This window comes from Symphalangus syndactylus, chromosome 5, assembly GCF_028878055.3.
Source record: "Symphalangus syndactylus isolate Jambi chromosome 5, NHGRI_mSymSyn1-v2.1_pri, whole genome shotgun sequence".
Taxonomy (NCBI): Eukaryota; Metazoa; Chordata; class Mammalia; order Primates; family Hylobatidae; genus Symphalangus; species Symphalangus syndactylus.
In genome coordinates, this window is record NC_072427.2 from 77,989,670 (window position 1) to 78,003,914 (window position 14,245).

General features: G+C 35.5%; 1 protein-coding gene across 1 annotated transcript in view; it reads right to left on the reverse strand.

Annotated features, from left to right (window-relative positions):
* LOC129481632 (septin-7-like) overlaps positions 1-14,245 on the reverse strand; it is a gene marked incomplete at its 3' end in the record, with an annotated part of 93,936 nt that overhangs the window by 78,367 nt on the left and 1,324 nt on the right. The window contains 5 exon segments of the mRNA XM_063638500.1: positions 1,393-1,485; positions 4,299-4,416; positions 10,494-10,628; positions 11,497-11,511; positions 12,228-12,359. Of these exon segments, the coding sequence (XP_063494570.1) occupies positions 1,393-1,485; positions 4,299-4,416; positions 10,494-10,628; positions 11,497-11,511; positions 12,228-12,359 (493 nt within the window).

Genomic DNA, 14,245 nt, shown 5'->3' on the forward strand with positions numbered 1-14,245 from the left:
TTAGCATTGGCTGGGCACGGTGGCTCACGCCTGTAATCCCAGCACTTTGGGAGGCCGAGGTGGGTGGACCACGAAATCAGGAGATGGAGACAATCCTGGCTAACATGGTGAAACCCCGTCTCTACTAAACATACAAAAAATTAGCCGGGTGTGGCGGTGCGCACCTGTAGTCCCAGCTACTCAGGAGGCTGAGGCAGGAGACTGGCGTGAACCCGGAAGGCAGAGCTTACAGTGAGCCGAGATGTGCCATTTCACTCCAGCCTGGGCGACAGAGCAAGACTCTGTCTCCAAAAAAAAAAAAAATATATATATATATATGTGTGTGTGTGTGTGTGTGTGTGTATATATATGTGTATATATACATGTATATACACGTATATATAGAAAAGCAGTTGGGGATAAAAAAAAAAGGAGGCTAATGACTAGCCTGCCTACTTAATCACGAACCAACTATAACAGTACCTAAAGCAGGGAATAGTATATTTGCTAAGCTCTAACCATGAACTTCAAATACAGGTGACTGGATTTGTATTCATCGATGAATAGCCCTTCACAATTCTGTAGCTCCTGGAAATATATAACCAGCCATTTCATACAACTGCAGAAATTCTTCACTGGCGAGGTATAAGCATTTCATTATTCCAAGGTATTTGCCTACATAAAGCCATTATTCAGTATATCGTTTTTAGGGCCAAAGTACTTAGAAAACCATGATAAATTAAACTACAGAAAATTATTTTGATGTAAATTTTTGGTTGGTTTTTATTATTTTTAATTGAAACATTATTGTACATATTTGTGGGGTACAGTATGGTATTCTGATACCTGTATACAAATATGTAATGATCAAATTAGAGTAATTCACACATTTATCAACTCACACTTATTTTTCAGTATTGGGAACATTCATAATCCTCTCTTCTAGCTATTTGAAAATAGAGACTAAATTACTGTTAACTACAGCCACCCTACAATGCTACAGAATGCTAGAACTTATTCCTCCTATCTAGCTGTAATTTTGGTTGTCTTTTATAAAGACAAAAGAAATATATTTTTGTCTGGCAATAAAAACATAACAGAAGGAATTCTCTCCTTTCCTTTCTCATCACTTATTTTTTAGGAGGGAAAAAATTAAATAATATGAAAGCCAGTTAATTAAAAACAATTTGAAATAAGGATTGTGATATTCACCTCAGTAGTTTATACAATTCCTTATTATATATAGTAGCTAATCTTCAAAGTTAACTATAAAGTTGAATTCAACATTAAATCTCCCTAGGCATTTTATAAGCCAACTACTTAAAACATTGATACTTTTGATCTTTCCTGTGGACGTTGTAGTATGTTTTTAAGGTCTCCTTACTTTTAGTGTATGTATAGGGATGAACCTACCTTTATCTTTTTAACAAGTTTATTTTCTTCTTCATCATCTGTTTCTGGAAATTCATATATTTTAATTTTATGTTCTTGGATTTCTTTCATTATGTAAAATGGAAGAAGTAGTCAGCCAAAGAGCACCACACATAATTAGTACATTAGTCTTATGCTTATTACATGCTTCTTAGATTCCTATATGGCCCCTTGTTTCCAGATCATTTACTGTTTTTTAATGATGCAAAATTACAATCTAAAATCAAAGTACTATGCTGGTCTTTTCTTTTTAAACTGTAAAGTTGATGTATAAACACCAAATCCAATTACTTCAGAAGTGTTAAAGTCATATAGCTATCATACCAAAAGAGTTCCAAAAAAGATGTAAAACTCCAGAAAGGGATTTCTCGGATTGATTTCCATGATAATGACTGTAGGTCATTTATTTACAATGACTGAGATTTTTCCTTTAGATATAAATCCCCAAGTGTCTTATTTAGTTGAATAAGCAGGGCTAAACTCACCTAAAATTTTTAGTAGAATCTGGCAAAAGTAAAGTAAAACTAAGTACACCACTGCTCTCTGCACATTCATCAGAAAAATCCTTGCGTGTACATGTGCATACACACAAACTGAGGAGCAACAGTTACAAGATTAGGGAAGGACACAGGGAGAAAACACACCCTAGAAATCAAGAATTAATAAGGAGAATGCAGAAAACTAAAGGAGACAACTTAACAACATCAGGAAGGATCTAGTTCAAATTAAATTATCATGTCCAAAATTACTCCAAATTCTAAACAGAATATAGAAATTCAAATAATTTCCAACTACCTGTCCTTCCTTGGGTCCATAACAAACCAATGGCTAATATACCTAAAACTAGCTTCCCTGCCTATGCTCATATTTTGGTGCAATTTTCATGGCAAAGGTTGCCAGTAGCTATAAAAGGACCCTGAACAAATTGTGTTACATGGTTACTATACTAGATAGAAGCAAACAGAAATAAAATTGTCACTGAAAAAAAATAGAACCACATATATTTTACAATTAGGGTATGTACCTACATATATATATTAAAAAAAAACAAAATAAAACAGAATAAATGAGGTGAAAATACATGATGAGAAAAACGAATAATAGTAGCTGGCTCTAAAACCAGTGGTTTTAGTCAGAGGTTGTATATTAAATGACCTGAGTACAACCACCAGAATGTGACCAATTTGAAAGAAGAGGTCACTTCATATTCATCTTTTTTACTTTTATCAGTACAAATCCAAATTGAAATACATAATAAAAGAAGAGAAATGTATTACATGACAGTATTTGAAACTTAGCACATTACAAACTAAAAATGGAAATGGGTAAGTGTAAAACAGAAAAATGCTAGATATAGTAAAAACATACTCAAACATTCTAAAAATTTACATGAATTTAGCATAACTTCAAAGCAAATTTTAACAGGCTTTTAATAACAGGTTTCAAGGTATTCTGAAATTCATATTGAAAAAGGTGAAAAACAAAATATTTTATTACAATAGTACTATATGGACAATAGAGATAATTACAATCTATTTTTAAATATTATACAAAGTTGCTGTGGTTTAAACAATATACTACTGGCCAAAAATAAACACTACTGGAAGAAAGGTTCCAGAATTGACCCTACATTTCATAAAATGTAATATATAATGAACCAAACACAATTAAATTAGAAATATGTGTGACTGTATAACTCAATATTACTGAGACAACTAGACATGAGTCTAGAGAAACAGTTTAGCGGTCTTCCAGCTAGCTCAGTCATACAGCATGAGACTTTTAATTTTAGGGTCATGGGTTTGAACAATAACTTAAACTATAAATATCCTATAAAGTGCACTGAAAACAAAAATAGGATATAAGCAGCAAAAGAAAAAATATAAAAAATACATTGAAAATGAGAGAGAACTAAATACCCAGAATAAAAAGAACCCATATCAATAAATTTGGGCAATACCAAGTACTACTGGTCAAACAGACAAAGGATTTGAACAGGTTTTTACAAAAAGGGGAAAAGAAAGCTTTGTTTTTAAAATGTTCAGCCTTTCTGGAAAATAAAAGGAAAAGATAAAGAAATGATTAGGTACCACTTCATTCCCAAAAGGTTTTCAAAATAAAAATAACAAACAATGCTGGCAAAGTCACAGTGAAACAGATGTACGCTTTATAAGATGAATTTGCTTTAGTGGGGAAGCACCATGACAAAATGGGGAGAGGGGGAGATAAAGACCCATAAAAATAATCACAGCCTTTGAAAGAATAATCCACTTCCTGGGAATTTATTTTAAGAAAATAATTTTAAAAAGTATGGGGAGAAATTGTCTGTGTGGGGGTGTTATTAAAGAACACTTAAGGCCGGGCGCGGTGGCTCAGGCCTGTAATCCCAGCACTTTGGGAGGCCAAGGCAGGTGGATCATGAGGTCAGGAGATCGAGACCATCCTGGCTAACACGGTGAAACCCCATCTCTACTAAAAATACAAAAAATTAGCCGGGTGTGGTGGCAGGTGCCTGTAAGTCCCAGCTACTTGGGAGGCTGAGGCAGGAGAATGGTGTGAACCTGGCAGGCAGAGCTTGCAGTGAGCCGAGATCACACCACTGCACTCCAACCTCGGCAACAGAGCGAGACTCCATCTCAAAAAAAGAAAAAAAAAAACTTAAAACAACCATATTTAAAAACTGACAAAGGATAAGGATACTATGATAATGAGTAAGAGCTTTGAGGGGAAAACTAAGGCAGAAGATTCAAGAGTTATTTTAATACAGCATAAATGACAACACAGTAAAGCAGTAAGAGGAATGGATTGCAACACATTATACTAAAAATAGTAAAAACGGCAAATTATGAGAATGGTATAAGAAACCTGAGTTAACACATCCTGCTCACCTGTTTTTTAAACTGTTGGCATTCCTCTGGTGTGAGTGTGTCTGCTTTGGCAGTAAGTGGGATGATATTCACTTTTTCATGCAAACGCTTCATTAACTCAATATCCAATGGTGTAAGTCTGAAATACACAGTATTTAATATGACTGAATTGATCAGTTTGGGAGAACAAGATTCTTCACATCCCCAATTAGATTTCAATTATCTTCAATTGGTCAACTGACTCTCAAATCTTCATACACAGCCCATATCTCACTGTTACGTTCCAGATTTGTGTTTACCCAGTAGATATGCTACCCGGGTCTTCCATGGACTCCTTAAAATCAAAAGCTCATCTGAACCTCATTTTCTCTCTTCTATGCTTCCTATCTCAGTGAATGGCACTACAGTCTATCCAATTACTCAAGTGTGAAACCTAGGATTCCTCCCCTCCTCTAATCCTCTTCCCATATATATAGTATGTGTATAGATGTATATATATGTATGTATATCCCCATTTCCATTACTTTAGTCTAGGCCACCAAGACCTTTGGAATGAATAACTGTAATACAAACCATCCATACTGAAGTCATAGTGGTCTTTCTAAATCCAAATCTTATTAAGTTATGCCCTGACCAAAAATCTTATTAAAGACCAGACGCCTTAACTAACTAGTATGGCCTACGAGGCTTGTGAAGACGTAGATTCTCCAGCTGACCTCATCTCTTAGCATTCTTAGCCTTTCCTTTGCCTCCTACTTCCAATGTGCCAACCTTTTTGAACTTCTTATAATTCCTTGAAAGCACCATACTTTGACATCTGGCCACAGGCTACCACCTTGGCTGGAACACCCTCCATTATCATCCTGCTTCTTCTTGGCCTGGCTAATTCCTATTCATCCTCAGGACACTGGTTTATGATCCAATTTCCACTGGGAATCCTTCTCCAACCTAAGACTAGGCATATTTCTATGTGGTCACAACACTTAATGTGCTGTACAGTAACTGCCTGCCTGCATACAGATGCTTCCTCACCAACTATGATTGCACTTAACAATTTTTCAAATTTTTGATAGTGTGCAAGCAATACTCATTGAATAGAAACCATACAACCATTCTGTTTTTTACTTTCAGTATAGTATTCAATAAATTACATGAGATATTCAAAACATTATCACAAAATAGGCTTTATGTTAAATGATTTGTCCAACCGTAGGCTACGCTATGTTTAGTAGGCAAAGTGTATCAAACGTATCTTCAACTTACGACGGGTTAATGTAACCCTGTCCCAAGTTGAGGAGCATCTGTATTTGTTTCTCCCATCTTCTCACTGAAATACTCTTTGCGGCAAGGGCCTTGTCTCATTCATCTGTATCCTCAGGACCTAGCATGGTATCTAACACTCGTGAAGGTGCCCAAATATTTGCTGAGAAAAAAGTAAGCTGCTGCGATTTTCCTTATGTCCTTTAGCAATTCTAAATGAGAACCAAAGTCCTCAAATCTAGAATACACTGTGGACTAAAATTTTATGTTTCACAAGAATAAATGAAGCCATTAGAAATATTTTGAAAAGGACTACCATTCTAAAGTGGTATTCCTTAATTTTTATAAAAACATGAGAAAAATGAAATAAAGGTCTCATTCTGTTATTAACTGTATTGACTAATACTAATAATTGAATTGACTGACATTTTAAAATGAAGAAAGAGAAACATATATATTAAAATTGGGGGAATCAGAGTCCTAAGACTAATAAGATAGTCCAGTCTTTTTACTAACAAAGATTACTGTATGTACTTCATTGTGGTAGTAAGGCTGACAGGCAGAAAGAGACAGTGAGGGGGAGAAAGCAAACATGGAGAATTAAGATAGTTGCCTATTCTAGTTCTCCTTGTCTTAAATCCCTTGAAATTTGACACTGGCATTCAGAGAATAGGGAGCACAATGAAAAAGAGTGGTGGATGGAATAACACTGTTTATATTATCTGTAAACTGTGTTCTTGCCTCACTAGTGTTAACTAAACGAACCTATCCATTTCTATTTACTTTTTTGACAGGGTCTTGCTCTGTCACCCAGGCTGGAGTGCAGTGGTGTAGCCATAGCTCACCATAGCCTCCAATTCTTCCACTTTCGACTCCTAAGTAGCTAGGACTACGGGAGTGTGCCTCCATGCCCAACTAATTTTTTTTTTTTTTGAGTTTCACTCTTATTGCGCTGTCTGGAGTGCAGTGGCACAATCTTGGCTCATGGTAACCTCTGCCTCCTGAGTTCAAGCGATTCTCCTGCCTCAGCCTCCCAAGTAGCTGGGATTACAGGCATCTGCCACCACGCCCAGCTAATTTTTGTATTTTTAGTAGAGACAAGGTTTCACCGTGTTGACCAGGCTGGTCTTGAACTCCTGACCTCAGGTGATCCCTCTGCCTCAGCCTTCCAAAGTGCTAGGATTACATGTGTGAGCCACTGCGCCCAGCCCCAACTAATTTTTTTATTTTTTGTAGAGACAGGATGTCACTATGTTGCCTAGTCTGAGGCCTCAAGCAATCCTCCTGCCTTGGTCCCCAAAGTGCTGGGATTACAGGCATAAGCCACTGCCTCTGGCCTGAACTTATCCATCTTTGAAAAAAGAATTAAGTTTTGCTTCTTTTTATTAATCATTATATAAAACACTAAATAGAAATGCCATGAATTATTCAATCTCAGATTTCTAAATTATGGTTTTTCAATTTATACTCATGACTAATTTAAATTGTCACTGCCTTATTAAGCTATTATGTCAGATACAAGCCTGCTTATTAATCTAGTGACAGAAAAGTAGAGTTCAGTTAATCTAAAATTTTAATAAATCTTAAAGGCATTTAATATAAAGTATTAAAATCCAAATAACAAGATTCTATATTTAAATGCAAATCAATACTTGCTGAATACTTATTATAATATCCCAACTTTTAAAGAGAAAGATATTTAAAAATAAACATGATAAGGAAATTAGAGAAGTCAACTTCTTAAATATAAGCAAAGAGTCAAAAAAACATTGAAGTCAGTTTAAAAATTAAACTTTAGGGAGAAAAGGTAAACCTTGTAAAAGTCTCATTAAATTTCAGAAGCCTACAAAACGTCAGCAACAAAAAACATTTAGTTCACATGCATATTACATTCTGGTGGAATTTTTTTCTTCTTTCCATTTAGTTTTATATTGGCTGGTCTTTTTATCAACAAATTTAGTTTTTAAATCTTGTTTTTAAGCAATAGAAAATCCTTTAGCATTTCTAGAAGATAAACCCACACTAGAGAGAAAAGATTATTTAACCTCAAAGTCTACAGCATAATAAACAACTACAAGGTAAATGATAAATTTTTTTTGTATGTATGTATGTATGTATGTATTTCTAAGGGAAAAAAATCCTGTATAAAACTCACTGGATGATACCAATTTTTCTAAAGGTGGTAATTAATACTTGAAGGATAAAACACTATTTTAAAATTCATGTTCCAAGTCAGTTTTTTACTTTAATAATAGTTACAAAATAGGGAACCATGCACATGAAGGAATAATAACTGAAATCATAAATTAGCCATGCATGCAGTTTATACTTTGTAGAGGGAGGTAGGAGGCACTGAAAGTACACTGTTGGACCAATTTATAATTACTCTAAAAACAAATCCCTCTAAAAAGGGAACCTAGGGACTACCCAGACAAGATGGAAAGGCTCTGATTAATGTATTAGACTGCATGGAATTTCAGTCTGTAGTGAGCAGGGTATCTGCAACTCTATACATAAAATTCTGTGTCATATCTTTTTTTTGAGGAGGAGGAGTTTCACTCTTTTTGCCCAGGCTGGAGTGCAATGGTGTGATCTCGGGTCACTGCAACCACTGCCTCCCAGGTTCAAGCGATTGTCCTGACTCAGCCTCCCTAGTAGCTCGGATTACAGACATGGGCCACCACGGCCGGCTAATTTTGTATTTTAGGTAGACACGGGGTTTCTCCATGTTGGTCAGTCTGGTCTCGAAATCTCAACCTCAGGTGATCCGCCCGCCTCAGCCTCCCAAAGTGCTGGGATTACAGGCGTGAGCCACCACACCCGGCCTCATATTCTTTCACTTAATCCACAATATCATGTACCAATGGGCAAAAGTTTGCTCCATTTCTAAAAATTGTTAAAACTGAGAAATTATGCAAAGGTACATTTTATATATAAGATAAAGCAATTTTAAACATCTTACCCCTTGTGACAAATAAGAAATGGTGCAAAGCCACTAGATATCATTTGAATATAAAAATTTTTTTCTTTTAAAAAAGCTCTCATTTCCCATGCAATTTTAAGAAATAAAATTTTCCCCAAAGGGATGGGAGAAATGTGATTTCATGAGAATTACTAAACTTGGAGAGAGTCCAGATCTAAAACAATAAAATTGGTTATAAGCTGACAAATTTTATTGACTTAACTGCAGGTTAAGATGTCACTCAGCTGGCTTTCAGGAAAAGGCCCTGACAAGTTAAATGAGAAAGATTTAAAAATATAAATTCAAGAAGCTACATAAATACTTATAAAAGGTTATACAGTGTGCTGTATTTTTGAGATTACTTTTTTTGAGCCTTTTAAGTCAAAGAGTCAGTTTAGTGATTTAAATATGTAAACTGAGAACACCGTTAAATGATAGACTGGATTAAGAAAATGTGACACATATACACTGTGGAATACTATGCAGCCATAAAAAAGGATGAGCTGATGTCCCTTGTAGGGACATGGATGAAGCTGGAAACCATCATTCTGAGCAAACTATCACAAGGACAGAAAACCAAACACCGCATGTTCTCACTCATAGGTGGGAATTGAATAATGAGAACACTTCGACAGAGGGTGGGGAACATCACACATTGGGGCCTGTCGTGGGGTGAGGGGATGGGGGAGGGACAGCATTAGGAGAAATACCTAATGTAAATGACGAGTTAACAGGTGCAGCAAACCAACACGGCACATGTATACATACGTAACAAACCTGCACTTTGTGCACATGTACCCTAGAACTTAAAGTATAATAATAATAATAAAAACTGAAATTACCTCAACAAAAGGCAATGTGAAGTAGTTACAAACAGGTACTATGCAATCCTGCCTGAAGGTGGGAGTCTTCAGTTATGTAATGGTCTAGGGCATAGCAAAAAGAATAAATAAATAAAAAAAGAGTATTAAACATAAAAGAAGAAACATTTTTACCCACTCCAATCTGACAGTGCAAACATGTAAGTATATAATTAAGGCTCCCTTATCCATCTAGAGTGATAACGGGCATTGACCCATCTACAAAAAAAAAAAAAAAAAAAAAAAAAGAGAACGAGAAGCCAAAAATAGAAGAGAAAGGTATACTTTAAGGAATTGGTTTACACTACTACTGTAATGTGAGTGTTAGATAATTTAATGTTGTTTAGCCTGATGCTACTACAGTTCTTTCAGTGGAGAGATGGTGGAGTTACAATTATCAGGTGGCTGAATTATGTATGCTGAGTTACTTACCCAAAGGAAAAGACTGAGGAAGAATAACTGGAAAAATGTGCAGTTGTCAATGACATATATGTACTCAAAATAAAGGGGAAGTACAAAGAACAAAAAAAGGGAGTACAGGCTAACTATAACAGAACAATCACATCAGATTAATGTTTAGATTCTTAGGTCTTATGCCCTAATAAACAAAAAGTTAGTAATGACAATATGATACCTAAACAACATGTCTATGACAGCTAAGGTGAAACAGAAGCCAAATAGATTTATTGTAGAAAGAAATGGCACAAGAAAACACTGGCATGGAAGTGCTTTTGATAACCATCTCTTACGAGACTTATAATAAATATCATCTTTGATTCTGAGTAGGTCTAACTGGTATGGCTACTTCTCTTCATTTGGTCGTTCAATTAGTAGCAGAGTGGTCAATATGAAAGCTAAATTTGCCACATTGAGACCTCAAACAACGGTGGCGACACTGTTTATTTCCATGAAGCAGGGAAAATACTTATGAATAAAGAACTAAGGAGTAAAATCACTTAGCTTATACAGGACATAAATAGGCTTTTCAACTAAGACACTTCTACATGAAATTTGGTACTTCATAATGGGTATAGCTGTATGTACTTCACAAACTTAAAGATTACTAAAATATGCACATACAGGTAACAGTAAGCAACAACAACAAAAAGGAATCAGAAGTATCAAGGTACTGACCGATGTCCTGAAGAAGCAATGAAGGATAAACAACACTGCACCCTGTTATCAGGCATCTGATGTCTGTTCGTGCATGATTCTGCATTTGGGTAGTCCTCAAATTTACTATCAATGTAATCGATAACAGGCTGCCAGCTATAGAATGCAAATAAACAAACAAGTTGCAATTCTACATATGAATTAACTGATGACTGTTAACGGACAATAATCAATATTTTCAAATAGGCAAAATGAATTTACCAGTGGAAGATATGTCCACTTATTCTATATAAAGATTCAAAAATATAAATTATGTTGAATAAATCTTTATTCATTACTTCAAAACGTTCCAAATGAAAGAAAATAAACTATCGTTGAAACACAGCTAAATTATTAGCATATTATTTGCACTAAGTGAATTAATAACACACTTCATAATATGAAAACAATTATATTCAGTTTTAAATTTCAAATGAGAGATTACTTTAAATAATATAAAAACTTCATGATGAACTTAGGAGTTTTAATAGTTGACAGAAAAATACCTCAAAAACAATGTGAATTCAAACAAAAATAAAAATATTATTTATAAAATACTAAGATGATTACTTCAGACTAAAATTTCATAGTTGTTTTCTTCACTTAGGACTTATGGAAAAACTGAGGTCTAAATATCAGGTTTAAATTAGGATTGAGATAGAATTTATACAAATGGATAACATTAAAGCAAACAGTTTTAAATTTCTTACAATACTGAGAATTCTTCTATCTAGCTACATTATTTTAGAGTATGTCTTAAAAACAATTTTATGATAGGTATTATCTCCATTTTATAGAAAAGTAAATGGGTTTAAAGAAGTTAAACAACTTTATCAAATAAGTGGCAAACTTCATATACGAACTCAAGTCATGTTACTTGAAGTTAGGTGACCTTTGCTAAGATGAGAAGTGGCTACAGGCTGCTGTATCATTTAATAAGTGCACATCTAGAGTTTAGCCCCTTGCTCTATAAAGTGTGATCTACCATCCAGCAGCATCAGTATCACCTGGGATCTTGTTAGAACTGTAGAAATACAGCCCATCTCAGACCTACTAGAAGAACTAAATTTAACAGGATACCCAGGATTGGAATGCATAGCAAAGACTGAGAAGCAGTAAATTAGATCATATATACCTTGGGAGTCTTACAGAATTGCTATTGCCATTTAACTATGATATAGTATTATCCCACTGACTAATATCGAGCACTGTATTTAAATAACAATAGCTTTTCTGTAAATCACGTTTTCTCTACATCGTCCAACGCAATTTTCTGCAATGATGAAAATCTTCATATATATGCTGCGCAAAATGGCAGCCACTTGCCACATGTGGCTGTTGAGCACTTGAAATGTATCTGGAGCAAATGAGAAATTGCATTTTTAATTTAATTAATTTTAACTGATTTATACTTATGGCAAACGACTACCATACTAGATAGCACAACTCCAGGGGAATTGGTTACTATGTCACAGTGTCATCTCTAGGAGAGTCCTTAGGACAAATTTGGAAAGTTCTAGTCAAGATAATTCTTCTGATTAACTGTACTACTTCTCCTTTTTTTTTTAATTTGATGAAGTCATATTTACCATCTTACACTAGCTAAGGGCAAGTTTGCATCTTACCTCTAAGGAAGCATAATAAAAGTTACAACATGTGCTTTGTGTGTATTAATATTATTCCAGCTTATCATCAATTAACAATACTAATATCCATACCTGTACAGTCTTTTTAATTCTGTGAGAAGGACCTGGATACTCTGCAGAATACAAATCTATGAGGAATAATGAGTTGATTAATGTCGACTTTCCCAATGCACATTCGCCTAAAAGAAATAAGGGAAAATATCTGTTAAACTCACCCACTTTACTCAATCTTAAATATTCAACAGATGCTAGAATCGAACTGGCTTTATGCAAGTACTTTTTGGTGAGACAATGAAATGACTTTAGAAAATATGCTACAAAGAATAAGTATCTTGTCCTCAGTTTCTTAGCTATCAAATTAAACTAACGTTTCCAAGGATTCTTTTCAGCCTTCTAATTATACCACTTATATTCATTAAAAATAATGTATCTAATAATCTACATTTTTAACAGTAATGTATTCCCAAAGAAAAAAGTCAGTCATTATTAAAAAACCCAACTTGGATTATATATCGCTGTTTCAGTGAAATAAAGTTTTTGTTTATTAATAGACAACAATGAATGAATAATAAACAAGAAATCATGCAGCTATAAAAAGCAAAAATCTGCTAATTCAAAGAATAATTAATCACAATGAACATCTCCATATAAAATTCTAAACCACAAAAAATACTTTCTAATTTAGCCACCCATCAGCCTAAATATAAGGGTGCTTCTCCACAAACCAGAATCCAAAAAATCTTAGGTAATTACTTTTTCTACTGCTTCTACTTGAGGTAGGAGGTAGACACGAAGGAAGCTAGGGCATGATTTCTACTCTGATCACATACTCTTTTTGACTCTCCATGTCTAGTCCAATACACATAGTCTAGTGCATAGTAACCATTAAATGTATACCAAAATATAAATGGCTTCAAGGTACATATAACCTAAGGTTAAAACAAATCGTAAATCATATTATGATAATTAACATGGCACAGAGTTAAAGTATTTATTGTTAATAATTCACTTAGCATAATAGGCATGTTTAGCCTAAGTAACTGATGTCACAATGCTTATATCTAGGAGGAATTCTTTTTATATTAGCTCTCAGGAGAGATAAGATCCTTTCCACGTGGTTTGGGCTTGCCCCTTTGACTGAGAGCATGTCACTTTTTACTAGAGTTTGATGTATGACTCAACTCAGAGTTGAGGATGGAAAGTGGGGATAATAGCACCTGCCTGTACCCTGGTACAGATCATATGATGTTGACTTCTTTACTTGTGGAGTCAGGGTCTTGCTCTGTTGCCCAGGCTGGAGTGCAGTGGCACGATCATGGCTCACTGCAGCCTTGAACTCCTGGTGTGGTGGTGCGCACCTGTAGTCCCAGCTACTCGGGAGGCTGAGGCAGAAGTATCGCTTGAACCCAGGAGGCAGAGGTTGCAGTGAGCCAAGATCACGCCACTGCACTCCAGCCTGGCGACAAAGCAAGACTCCATCTCAGGAAAAAATAAATAAATTAATTAAAAAGTTCTAGTATCTAAAGTGGGCAAAATCACTGGGCACAGTGGGTCACACTTGTAATCCCAGCACTTTGAGATGCCAAGGTGGGTGGACCATCTGAAGTTAGGAGTTTGAGACCAGCCTGCAGTGAGCCAAGATTGCACCACTGCACTCCAGCCTGGGAGACAGAGTGATACTCCACGTCAAAAAAATAATTAGCGAAGTGTGGTAGCAGGCACCTGTAGTACTAGCTACTGGGGAGGCTGACGGGGAAGGATTCCTTGAGCCCGAAGGTCAAGGCTGCAGTGAGCCATTATTGCGCCACCTCACTCCAGCCAGGGCAATAGAGCAAGATCCTGTCTCAAAAAAGAAAAACACACACACACATACACGCAAACAAAACACATAACAGGACAGAACAGCATCATTTCCTTATCATTAGTTTGAAGAAGTGAATTGCCTGTAAAAGTTTCCATTTTCAAAAAAAGCATTAAAATATAGTGTAAGGCCAGGCACGATGGCTCGTTCCTGTAATCCCAGCACTTTGGGAGGCTGAAATGGATTGCCTGAGCCCAGGAGGTGGAGGCTGCAGCGAGGATCCAGGC